A 13,742-nucleotide genomic window follows, 5' to 3' on the forward strand; every position below is an offset into this window, starting at 1 on the left:
TTTTGAGAAACCATTAAATCAGTGGGTTTAGTTCCTCTTTAACCCTTTTGCGCTGGCACCTCCCAGCCCTTTCAGAAGTAGGGCAGGGTTTACGATCATGTGGCTGCAAAGATTGGCTGTCACATCGGTCACATGATCAGAAAGCTCCTGCTCACAAGAAGCAAGCTTTCCGTTAGCTGCCGGTTAGTGTGCCGGGAGGGCGCAGGGCGTGTGCTCTTGATACAGCTGTGTCTGCAAATTGGTTTGCAAATATGCGGCCTCTTGGCACCAAGGCCCATCCACCCAGAGGCATATTTGCATACTGTTGAAGCCTAGGGGTTAAGGTTCCCATGATGAATCTCTTCAAAAGATTTTTTAGTTAGGTGATGATTTAGCCTTCTGTTTGTGTCCTTGCTGGAAAATTTCCCTTGATTTCCTGCACTGATGTTAGCGATGAATAATTGATTTGAACATTTTGGCTATAATTCATACATCTAATAATGTAATGTGGTATAATATAAATAATTACAGTAATTTACTTGGTTATTTTATGTATTATATGTATTTTATGTATTTTACACTGGTGGAAATATTGGGGACATATTCAAATGATAAATCAATGACTGTTTAGGTGCAAAGATTACCTTACCAGGTCTCAGAGTCACAAAGTCCTTCAACATTCTATATGCAGTGCATGGGTTCACACTGAGTGTGGCTGCGCTTATCACAGAGATATCTTTGGCAACTGGAATCACTTCATTTGCTTTGCAAACTGCTTCAGTCCTCCATGTACCTAAAATGTGACAGAATACTTGTGTAAGGTGTGAGCTTATGGTTTCTTCATATAGAATTTTAGGCTTATTAACCATTGATAAATTATTTACAGCACTAAAGACATCCTCCTGATTACCATTCTACTGATTACCATATTACTGATTTTTAGCTATCTATATTTTTTTGTAAGCAGCCCAGGTTGTGAGAATTCTACAGAGCCTTAAAGGGTATTTAAATCCAAGAACAAAACATTTCTATCCCAGCTTATCAGTCTTTAGACTTGTAGTTTAATTGATTTTCATTTTTAGGGCTTTTTTTCCTTTATTCACCAGGTGATCTTGCCAGTAGCATACTTTCTATCCTAAGGGGACCAAGCTCACTCACTGTACTTTTTATGGAGGAGTGGCGTTGTCACTGTGGAATTGGAATTGTGCTAAAACTACAGACACCACTTCATTCCAATAACATGGGGAAGATGTTCTGTAGTTTGACAGAGGTGAACTGAGTATTGCTAATAACACTATTTTAGATTTCAGCTCAATAAAAAAAGATAGGAGCTGATTGAATTTCTAGCAGATCAAAAGTTCTTTTTTTTATATTTGTATAATTTTTAAAGAGACAAAACATTGAGCAAGTATTGGAGAAATGTATATATGTTTTATTTAGCCTAGATATACAGTATCTCACAAAAGTGAGTACACCCCTCACATTTTTGTAAATATTTCATTTAATCTTGTCATGTGACAACACTGAAGAAATGACACTTTGCTACAATGAAACATAGTGAATGTACAGCTTGTATAACAGTGTAAATTTGGGCGTGGCCTGGACATGCAGGAGTGAGGACACTTTTTTCAGGAGCTCCCGGTCCGTGACCCCTCCGCAAGCCGGTACCTTCCAATGATCGCTCATTTCGGCATCGCCGACATCCCCGCACGACAGCGGAACCCTGCCAGCCGAGCGGAGCCCTCCACTGCAGCGATGGACAAGTATTTAGTCCCGCTGCAGCCTCCAGTCTCCACGCCGGATCCATCCAAGATGGCGCCCGTGGCCTCCGGCGCTTCGGGACATGAGGCACAGGGAGCAGGTGAGAGTGTGACTCTGCAGGGACACGACCTGCCGCCGTTCTCCCCACCGAGTGACTTGTCCCCATGCCTCCCCCGCTCACTGTCTATGGCCTCGCTTGACAGCCCGAACCGCAGCAGCCTGCCACCCTGGTTTCCCCTTAACTCCCAACTGTCCCAGAGACCCTCTAGCAGTGGATGCCTCACCCCCAGGCTGCATGACCAGGCTACTCCTGCCTCAGCCATACAGGGGGCCAATCTGCTACCCACTCCTCAGGCATTGATGGGAGACACAACCATACTGACTTTACTGCAAAACCTTCCCACTAAGGAGGATTTTAGTTGTATGGCAGCCAGGATTGAGACGACCCTGCGTCAGGAAATCGCAGGGGTCAAACGTGAGGTGTTAGCTACGAACGAGCGAGTGACCACTTTGACAACAGATGTTACCTCACTGACCACTAATGTTTCTGACCTGAAAGTCGCTCATGATACCCTTGCTGACAGAGTCGCACAGTTGCAACTTCTAGTAGATGACCTTGAGAATCGCAATCGCAGACGTAACATCAGGATCAGAAACTTGCCCGAAGCCACGGGCCAAGCAGACCTCAAAGCCACAGTTACTGCTATATTTAACGCCTGTCTGGACCGCGCTGCTGACACGGTAATAGCCATTGATAGAGTCCACAGAACCCTGGGTCCCAGGAATCCCACGGAGAACCGGCCACGTGACGTATTATGCTGTCTCCACAACTACTCGGTTAGGGAGGATATCCTGCAAGCGGCGTGGCGCAAAGGCAGCATTGATTTTGACGGGGCCCAAGTCACCCTTCTGCCAGATATTTCCCGCAAGACCCTCCAGATGAGACGCTGTCTGCGACCCCTTTTGGAACACCTCACTGAACGGCGGATACCATACAAGTGGGGTCATCCGTTCCACCTCATAGTGCGCAGAAATGGGAGACCTCTGGCACTACGACACCCCTCTGAGGTCCCGTCCTTCCTGGAGGCATTGGACCTGCCCCCGGTTCCGATCCCAGACTGGTTGGCCCCGGTCGTTCCTCTGGGAGCCGTGGCCCCGACGAACAACCCCTCAAATAGGCCACAGAGAGGGAGACGCCACCGTCGACCCCAACATCAACGATCGCAGGCCCCTCAAGATCGTGAACTCTGAAAGAGCACAGTAGTTTGCCCGCTGTACCTGTGTTACACACCTTTTTCTTTTTTTTTTCCTTTATTGTTTACTTTTTCTCTATCCATATAGGTGGCTGGAGCATCCAGCTTAGTGTTCTACACCTTGCAACAGATCATTGCCCCCGGCGGCCCCACACGGGGAGAGGAGAGACATTGCAAGACCAGTGATGGACATGGCGCTTACTAGACGGTGACCTGGGATGCTGGCGGTACTGTTTAATATTCTAGCCACTGTTTATCTTTAGGTGCCCGAATCTCGGAGCTCTTTTTGTTTTTGGCATTCCTAGGGGTGCCCCCCGGAGGCACCCGGATGCTTCTGGACGGTGTTCCTGCTCCCTCCCTTTGTTCTCCCCCCCCCCCCCTTTTTTTTTTTTTTTTTTTTTTGGGGGGGGGGGGGGGGCGAGTGCCTGGGTGATATACTGTTATCCATGCTCTGTGTTGCAAAGTTAAATATGTTGATCGAATTATGCACTGTGCTACTGTTGTTGACTGCCTGCTACTAGCTAATGGATAATGTTATCTATAATCTGTGTTCCAAAGTTCAATAGGTTGGTCTGATTATGCGCTGTTCTACTGTTGCTGACTACCTGTTAATAGCTGCGGTGATGTTCTATGATGTGTTGGATGTTGAAGTTAAGATGCCAAAGAAGCTCCGTGCATGCCCAACTGGGGCTGCATGGACCACGGGCTGCTGGAGGGGTACTGCACCGCCGAGTTCCTCCCCCTGCAGTGCCTTACCTCTTCCCCCACTAGGCCCTTCTGCCCTAACCGGCAGGTTCTCTCCGATAGGAGACTTAGCAACTCCCCGACCTATCCTCCCCCCTTCTACCCTCTCCCTCCCCCTCCCCCCTAACTACTGCTTTTCCTCTTTCTTCTTTTCTTCCTTGGTGTTTGACTTCTATTTCTACTTCCGACTCTGGTGGGGCCCTTCGGCCGGGTACCGCTGCCGTCATGGCACTGAAGCTGGTTTCCTGGAATGTGAAAGGGCTGAATGTACCTGAAAAAAGGTCCAGCTGTCTCACAGAATTGTGGCGGCTGAGGCCCCAAATAGCCTTCCTCCAGGAGACCCATTTCAGGACAGGCCAAATACCCCGGCTTTATAGTAAACACTTCCCCCTGGCTTATCACAGTACGTCGCCTACCTCCAAATCGAGAGGAGTATGTGTTCTTCTTGCTAAAAACCTGCCGTGGCACGTGTTGGCTGTCCAAGCCAATAGTGAGGGGAGATATCTCTTCGTTAAGGGAACCCTTCATTCGCAAACTTTTACTCTGGCAAATCTGTACCTGCCGAATGTAGACCAGCTGCTGGCCTTGGAAACCTGCTTGGATGCTCTGGCTGTATTTTCAGAGGGCACTCTGATCGTGGGAGGGGACCTTAACCTCACCCTAGACCCCCACAGAGACTCCTCTTCGGGCACTTCTGCCATATCTGCGAGAACGCGTTCGCACATAAGAGATCTACTGCATTCTCATCGACTGATTGATGTGTGGCGCACGCTCCACCCGCAGGATAGGGACTATACGTTCTTTTCCTCCACTCATGGTTCTTACTCGCGTATAGATATGTTCCTAGTCGCCCACAATGTTATCCCGGCGGTCACAGACGCCCAGATAGGCCACATAGCCCTATCCGATCATGCTCCGATCTCCTTGACGCTGAAGCTGCAACAGGAGTCCCGGGGACAGTCCTGGTGGAGACTGAACGAGTCTCTCCTGAAAGACCCTGAGACCCATGCAGACCTACTTAGGGAAATAGAAAGCTACTTTGAGCATAACCGGGATTCCGTTTCCAACCCCCTCATGCTTTGGGCTGCTCATAAATGCTACGTTAGGGGCATTCTTATCAAACATGGTCACAGACTTAAAGTGGCCAAAACAGAGGCTCTCTCCACACTTATTGCCAAGCTCCATGCATGTGAACGACGGCATAAATCCCAGCCGACTGCTGCGTTGGAGGTGGAGGTGAGAGATCTTAGAGAACAAATCAGAGACTTCTCTCTCTTTCAGGCTAGAACCAGACTTATGTGGGTCCGCAGGACGTACTATGAATATGGAGACAAGTGCAGTAGGTCCCTAGCGAACTCCCTGCGCACCCAGCGTAATGCGTCTTTCGTCCCGACCATAGCTTCCCCTTCGGGGACTAAGCTTCATGATTCCAGGAGGATAGCGGAGAGCTTCCGATCTTTCTATGAAGGCCTTTATAACTTGCACCCCCGGGACTCAGGAGATGCCCCCCAGGCCAACACGGCGGCCATTGACGACTACCTTGCTTCGGCAAACCTCCCGTCACTGACACAGGAAGAGATGGAACTTCTCTCGCAGCCAATCTCCCCGGAGGAATTGTCGGCTGCGTTAAAAGACTCACCCAAGGGCAAGGCACCAGGCCCGGATGGGTTCACGGTCCCTTACTATAGGGCCTTCCTCTCTCTGTTATCCGCGCCATTTGTGTCAGCCTTTAACGCTCTATTGGAGGGCCAGACCTTCCCGCCAGAGCTGTTACAGGCCAGCATATCGGTCATACCCAAACCGGGGAAGGATCCTCTTCTCTGCGCAAACTATAGGCCCATCTCCCTATTGAACTGCGACCTCAAGCTCTTCACTAAGATATTAGTGGAGCGGTTGGCGCCCATTCTCCAGCGCCTGATACCTCTGGACCAGGTGGGGTTTGTTCGCAATAGGGAGGCCCGTGACAACACGACTAGGACGATCAATGTTATTGAACGTGCTAGACGCCTTAAACTGCCGATTATGCTGCTCTCTGTGGACGCAGAAAAGGCGTTCGACAGGGTGAGCTGGCCTTTTTTGCTAGCCACCCTGCGAAGTCTGGGTATACCTCCCCCCATGCTTACATGGGTTTCGGCCCTTTACTCGTCTCTGACAGCGGTGGTTAGGGTCAATGGATTTGCCTCGTCGCGTTTTACTATTGGCAATGGAACGAGGCAGGGGTGTCCGTTGTCCCCCCTTTTATTTGTTCTGTCGCTTGAACCCTTGCTGCATCATATCAGGCAGAACGTAGACATCAAGGGATTGGACACGCCCTCGTACCACCACAAGGTCGCAGCTTTTGCTGACGACCTCTTGTTTTATGTCTCGGAGCCTCACATTACTTTGCCGAATCTTTTAGCGGAAGTAAGACGATATGGCTCACTGTCAAATTTTAAAATTAATTTACAGAAATCGGAGGCACTCAATGTCTCCCTGTCTACCAACGCCCAGACGAGTTTAAGCTCTAATTTTCCCTTCCGTTGGGCTGCTGAAGCTATACAATATCTCGGTACCAAGATCCCCCCGGATCCACATCTGATTTTTCAATTGAATTTTCAGCCGCTCCTAAAAAATTTTGCCGTAGATCTAGAGAGGTGGTCAAAGTTGGCGACCTCCTGGTTTGGGAGATGTAACGTGCTCAAAATGAATGTAATGCCCAGACTCTTATACCTATTACAAGCCTTACCGATAAAAATCCCCCAATCATTTTTTAAAGCCGTGCGCACAGTCTTTATCCGTTACGTATGGCAAGGCAGGCCTCCAAGACTCAGCAGAGCACTACTGCTCAGACCGAAAGACAGGGGTGGGATTGGCCTCCCAGACCCGGCATGGTATTTTACGGCGATACACATGAACAGAGTAGTCGACTGGTGCAGACATCTGAGGGATAAGCTGTGGGTTCGACTGGAACGTGAATCCGTGCCATTTCCGCTTGAGGGTTTGCCCTGGAGTGGTCCGAGCTGGTCGGGAACAGTACGGGCGCACCCTCTCATTGAGCCAACGCTACGAGAGTTGGACAGATATTTCAAGCTGACGGGCGTGCCCAGTTTCCCGTCACCCATGACTCCTATTATTGGACACCCATGTTTTGAACCAGGCATGACGGAAAAATCGTTCCGCCTCGATCATGGCCAGGACTTGGTGCGAGCCTCTTCTTTTCTTGGCCTTGGAACATGGACAGCGGTCTCCACTATGTACGGGGTGTTAGCAACCACGGCCCTGGGACAGTGGAAGCTTGCCCAACTCTCCCACTTCTTGAAATCCCTACCGAACAGTAACGAGTTCCGCAGACCCCTAACATCGTTTGAGGAAATGTGCTCAGGGGAGGGACCGACCCAAGGATCTCTCTCCCTGTCCTATCGCATCCTACTGGATCAACTCTCCCAGGGGCATCTGGTGTTCTTGGAAAAATGGGAGCGGGACCTTCGTATCCGGCTCTCGCCCGACCAGAGGAGTCGCGCGCTTCTTTTTGCGCACAAGTCCTCCCTATGTAGTAAGTACCAGGAAATAGCTTATAAGATTTTGACCCGATGGTACAGGACTCCCACTGTTCTGGCAGCTATGTTCCCTGGTCACAGCCCTTTGTGCTGGAGATGCGGTGAACAGCCTGGCACGTTACTACATATCTTTTGGGAATGCTCACAATTGACCCATTTCTGGAGACAGGTTCTTAGTATCATTTTTGACCTCACAGCTGTCGATCTGCAGAACGACCCAGCGGCGATTTTCCTCAATCTGACCCCACTCTCGTGCAAGAGGTATCACAAGTCTCTCTTAAAACATCTTCTGAGTGCAGCCAGGGCGTGCATACCTAGCGTGTGGAAGCAGCGGGCCGCTCCAATGGTGTCGCACTGGTTTGCGAGAGTTTGCGACATCTACCGTATGGAACAGCTCACTTCGGCACTTGGCGACAAGGAGGAAGAACACAATGCTCGATGGTTGCCCTGGAGTTTATTCCAGTTTTCCGACGCTTACAGATCCTATCTGTAGGCTCTGGCACGTATACAGGGAGAGGGCCCCGGCCGTGGGAACCCATCGGAGTCCTCCTCCTTTCCATCACTTCTCATATTCCACTCTGATTCACTTTCTCCCATCTGATCTGTAGCACTCTTAACCCCCCATAGCATTCACTCTGTCTACCCCCATCCCCTTCTCCTCACTGCTTGCTCTCCCCTCTTTCCCTACCCCCCAACCCCCTCATATACTTAAAATGCACGGTGATTGCACAAACCTCCCCTTTTTGTTTCCTCAGTTTCCCAGCTAGGGGTTGGTGACCCTTGGGAGGGTCCCGGCTGAGCTCTTTGTCCAATAAAATGACGGTGACAGATGTCGGACACCCCCCGACCTGGGCCTGGAAGGGCATTGCCCCGGGGTTTGCCCTCATTTCTAAGGGGACACTGGGATGCCAGATAATTTGATTATGATAACGTGATGGTTTAGACACGGCTGGGGACACTGCTATAGCAATCTGATTGGTTTCCCCTGATCCCCCACAAAGTGTTGGTTGATTATGTGCGTGTTTTTGTTACCCTGGAAAACTGAGTGATCTATGTCTTTTACAGTTTTTCCCTGTATTGCCTGCAATCCGTAAATAAAGAATAAAAAAAAAAAAAACAGTGTAAATTTGCTGCCCCCTCAAAATAACTCAACACACAGCCAGAGCTTCACAGATTTCCACTGAAGACCTCTTCCACTCCTCCATGGCGACATCATGGAGCTGGTGGATGTTAAAGACCTTGGGCTCCTCCACCTTCTGTTTGAGAATGCCCCACAGATGTTCAATAGGGTTTAGGTCTGGAGACATGCTTGGCCAGACCATCACCTTTAACTTAAGCTTCTTTAGCAAGGAGGTGATCATCTTGGAGGTGTGTTCGGGGTCATTATCATGCTGGAATACTGCCCTACGGCCCAGTTTCTGAAGGGAGGGGATAATGCTCTGCTTCAGTATGTCACAGTACATGTTGGCATTCATGGTTCCCTCAATGAACTGTAGCTCCCCGGTGTTGGCAGCATTCATGCAGCCCCAGACCATGACACTTCCACCACCATGCCTGACTGTAGGCAATACACACTTGTCTTTGTATTCCTCACCTGGTTGCCGCCACACATGCTTGACACCATCTGAACCAAATTAGTTTATCTTGATCTCATCAGACCACAGGACATGGTTCCAGTAATCCATGCCCTTAGTCTGCTTGTCTTCAGCAAACTGTTTGCGGGCTTTCTTGTGCATCATCTTTAGAAGAGGCTTACTTCTGCAGACCAATTTGATGCAGTGTGCGGCGTATGGTCTGAGCACTGACAGGTTGACCCCCCACCCCTTCAACCTCTGTAGCAATGCTGGAAACTCTCATACACCTATTTCCCAGAGACAACCTCTTAATATGATGCTGAGCACGTGCACTCAACTTCTTTAGTCGACCTTGGTGAGGCCTGTTCTGAGTGGAACCTGTCCTGTTAAACCGCTGTATGGTCTTGGCCACCATGCTGTAGCTCAGTTTCTGGGTCTTGGCTATCTTCATATAGCCTAGGCCATCTTTATGTAGAGTAACAATCCTTTTTTTCAGATTCTCTGAGAGCTCTTTGCCATGAGGTGCCATATTGAACTTCCAGTGACCATTATGAGAGAGAGCGACAACACACACTTTAACACACCTGCTCCCCATTCACACCTGAGACCTTGTAACACTAATAAGTTACATGACACCGGGGAGGAACATATGGCTAATTTGGCCCAATTTGGACATTTTCACTTAGGGGTGTACTCACTTTACTTGCCAGTGGCTTAGACATTAATGGCTGTGTGTTGAGTTATTTTGAAGGGACAGCAAATTTACACTGTTATACGAGTACTTTACATTGTAGCAAAGTGTCATTTCTTCAATGTTGTCACATGAAAAGAGATAATAAAATATTTACAAAAATGTGAAGGGTGTACTCACTTTTGTGAGATACTATACATACACTTTAACCACTTGCTGCCCGCCGGGCATCATCTGATGGCCAGGCGGCATGGCTCTCGTTCTGGATGGGCGTCATATGATGTCCGTCCATTTAACCAGGGAATGCATGCGTTTGTGTGCGCACATCCCTGTTCCTTCGGTGGCGGCGTGTCACGGAGTACCGCTAACAGTGTACACCAATCACACGGATTGCCCCCCAATAAAGAGAGGACCTGTCACCACCAATCAAAGTACCTGTCAGAGTTCATCTGAGTACCTTTCACAGTCCATATGAGTACCTGTCACAGTCTATCCGAGTACCCGAGTACCTGTCATAGTCCATCTGAGTACCCGAGTACCTGTCACAGTCCATCCGAGTACCCGAATACCTCTGGCAGTCCATCCGAGTACCCGAATACCTGTGACAGTCCATCCGAGTACCCACGTACCTGTCACAGTCCATATGAGTACCCGAGTACTTGAGTAACTGTCACAGTACATATGAGTACCCAGGTACCTGAGCACCTGTCACAGTCCATGTGAGTACCTGTCACAGTTCATATGAGTACCGAGTACCTGAGTACCTGTCACTGCCCTTCAGAGTACCGGAATACTGTCACAAGCCCATCGGAGTACCCGAGTACCTATCTTTAGCCCATCAGAGTACCCAAGTACCTATCATCAGGCTATCAGAGTACCCGAGTACCTGTCTCCAGGCCATCAGAGTACCCAAGTACCTGTCACCAGCCCATCAGAGTACCTGAGTACCTGTCACCAGCCCACCAGAGTAACCAAGTACCTGTCACCAGCCCATCAGAGTACCTGAGTACCCGTCTGCAGCCCATCAATTTCACCACAGTACCTCTCCAGGTCATCAGAGTACCAGAGTACCTATCTGCAGCCCATGCCTTTGCCTCCTAGAATATACGTTGGGGTGTTTGCTTTCCAAAATGGGGTCATTTTGTGGGTAATTCCACTGCTCTGGTGCTTAAGGACCTTCAATTTGTGATAAGTAGGAATGAAATTAGATGTTTCATTTATGCTCCTAGAACGCCTGAAGGTACTACTTCAATGTTGGGCCTCTGTATGTGGCCAGGCTGTGTAAAAGTCTCACAGATGTGGTATCGCCATACTCAGGAAGAGTATCAGAATGTATTTTGGGGTGTGATGTTTGCTATATATATGCTATGTGTTAGAAATATCTTATAAATTGACAACTTTGTGTAAAAAAAATGCGTTTTCATATTTTTTACACATTATCCAAAAACTTCTGGAAAAAAAATTAACCGTTCAAAAGAATTGTTATGCCTTATAGATTATATGTTGGGGTGTTTGATTTCCAAAATGGGGTCATTTTGTGGGAAATCTCATTGTCCTGGTGCTCCAGGCCCTTCAAAATTGTAATAGATGGTTGAGAAATGAGATGTGTCATTTATGCTCGTAGAACGCCTGAAGGTGTTACTTCAATGTTGGTCCTCTGTATGTGGCCAGGCTGTGTAAAAGTCTCACACATGTGGTATCACCATACTCAAGAAGAGTAGTAGAATGTATTTTGGGGTGTAATTTGTTGTATGCATATGCTGTGTGTGAGAAATAACTTGATAATGACAATTTTGTAAAAAAAAATCTAAAAAAAATTCATATTGCAAAGAATTGTGGGGAAAAATGACAAAAAACTCACCATGCTACTTACTTAATACCTTGGAATGTCTACTTTCTAAAAATGGGTAATTTTAAGGGTATTTGTACTTTCCTGACTTGTTAGTGTCTCAACAAATGAGATTCACCTGATGTACTGAAGGCCTGATCAGATGTGATCAATTTTCAGTGACTGGCACCATAGTTTGTAGACTATATGACTTCCATAAAGACCAAATAATATACACTAATTTGGGTTATTTTTACCAAAGATATGTAGCAGTATAAATGTTGGCCAAAATGTATGAAGAAAAATGACTAATTAGCAAAATTTTATGACAGAAACAAAGAAAAAGGCATTCTTTAAACAAAATGTACGGTCTTTTTTTATTTATAGCACAAAAAATAAAAAAAACTCACTAGTGATTAAATACCACCAAAAGAAAGCTCTATTTGTATGAAAAAAAGGATGCAAATTTCATAGGGGTACAGTGTTGCATGACTGAGTAATTGTCATTCAAAGTGTGAGAGCGCTGAAAACTGAAACTTGGCCTGGGCAGGAAGGGGGTGTAAGTGCACTGTATTGAGGTGGTTAAGACAGTACAGTAGTTTTAGTGGTTTTGTTCAGTAGATCTAGTAATTCTACCATAGTTCTAGTAGTTTTGTACAGTAGTTCTACAGTAGTTATGTACAGTAGTTCTAGTAGTCCTACACTAGTTCTAGTAGTTTGGTAAGTAGTTCTAGTAGTTTGGTACAGTAGTTCTAGTAGTTCTACAGCAGTTCCAGTAGTTCTGTACAGTAGTCCTAGTAGTTATATAGTAGTTCTAGTAGTTCTTAAAGTGGAGTTCCACCCACATCTTTGTTTTTTGTTTTTTTAATTACTATTAGGCTCGGTTCACACATGTGCGGTGCGAATTGAAGCTCCGTTTTCATGGCTAATTGACAAATTGGTTGTTCAGCATTTCACATCAAGTTTTGATAAGGATCAGGTCAGGATTGCATCAGGATCAGGTCAGATTTACATCAGGATCAGGTCAGAATTTTATCCTGTTCACAATGGAATGCATCTGCGAATTAGATAGAAGATAATGTGTTCCCATAGAAGATAATGTGCTTGCCGTTTGCACTGCAATGCCCAGAAAATGCACACATTTTTTGGGCAATGTGGAGTGCGAATGCAACGCACATATATGAACCAGCCTCATTCAAATGAACGTATTTTAAAATGACCACAAGATCCAATGCACATAAGTGAACCAGCCTCATTCAAATGAACATATTTTAAAATGACCACAAGATCCAATGCACATATGTGAACCAGCCTCATTCAAATTAACATATTTTAAAATGTCCACTATCCACAAGAAGGAAAAATCTAAGGTATTCTTTAAGATAAATATATAATAAAGGCAGCGCTAATGAAAGAATAAGACTAGCTTGATATGCATTATGCAAAATTAAGGCTGGGTTCACACCTATGCAAATTGGATCCAATTTGCATAGGTGTGAACCCAGCCAGTTCTGTGCAGTAATTGCAGTAGCTCTACATTTCTAGTAGTTTTTACAGTAGGGCTAGTAGTTCTACAGTAGTTCTAGTAGTTCTGTAAAGTAGTTTCGATAGTAGTTCTATTAGTTCTGTGCAGTAGTTTTAGTAGTTCTTCAGTAGTTCTAGTAGTACTATGGTAGTTCTAGTAGTTCTGTACAGTAGTTCTAGTAGTTCTACATAGTTATAGTAGTTCTACATAGTTATAGTATTTCTACAGTAGTTTGAGTAGTTCTGTATAGCAGTTCTATAGTAGTCCTGTATAGTAGTTCTAGTCGTGCTGTACAGTAATTGTTCTGTACAGTAGTTCAAGTCGTTTGGTACAGTAGTTCTAGTAGTTCTACAGTAGTTCTATTGTTTTGGTGCAGTAGTTCTAGTAGTTCAGTACAGAGGTGCTAGTAACTGTACAGTATTTTTAATAGTTCTGTATTAGTAGTTTTACAGTGGTTCTAGTAGTTTTACAGTAGTTCTAGTAGTTTGGTACAGTAGTTCTAGTAGTTCTGTACATTAGTTCTAGAAGCTCTAAAGTTCTAGTAGTTCTGTAGAGTAGTTCTAGTAGTTCCCAAGTCGTTCTAGTAGTCCTGTACAGTACTTCTAGTAGTTCAGCCCAGTGGTTCTAGTAGTTCTGTAGAGTAGTTCTGTACAGTAGTTTGAATAGTTCTGTACAGTAGTTCTAGTGGCGTAACTAGAACCTTCAGGGCCCCGATGCAAGAAACCATGAAGGGCTTCCTGACCCCTGGACAGGGCCCTTTCCTCCGGGCCCAGAGGCAGAACAACAGGTCCTGATCGCAAATGGGTGGCTGCATATAAAGGAACCGATTTCTCCATTTCCTCCTGCTTCTC

General features: G+C 46.6%; 1 protein-coding gene across 3 annotated transcripts in view; it reads right to left on the bottom strand.

Moving 5' to 3' along the window:
* The window catches only part of LOC143987832 (enoyl-[acyl-carrier-protein] reductase, mitochondrial-like), a 150,633-nt gene that overhangs the window by 56,057 nt on the left and 80,834 nt on the right, over positions 1-13,742 (bottom strand). For 2 of the 3 annotated variants that reach the window (XM_077486891.1, XM_077486892.1), the window contains exon 4: positions 629-772. The exons of the other annotated variant lie outside the window; for it this stretch is intronic. In XM_077486891.1, coding sequence (XP_077343017.1) covers positions 629-772 — 144 coding nt within the window. The remainder of the gene's footprint in view (positions 1-628; positions 773-13,742) is intronic. 3 annotated transcript variants of the gene reach the window in all.

Source organism: Lithobates pipiens, unplaced genomic scaffold (assembly GCF_037356315.1).
Source record: "Lithobates pipiens isolate NorthernLeopardFrog02 unplaced genomic scaffold, aLitPip1_a1.2 Scaffold_18, whole genome shotgun sequence".
NCBI lineage: Eukaryota > Metazoa > Chordata > Amphibia > Anura > Ranidae > Lithobates > Lithobates pipiens.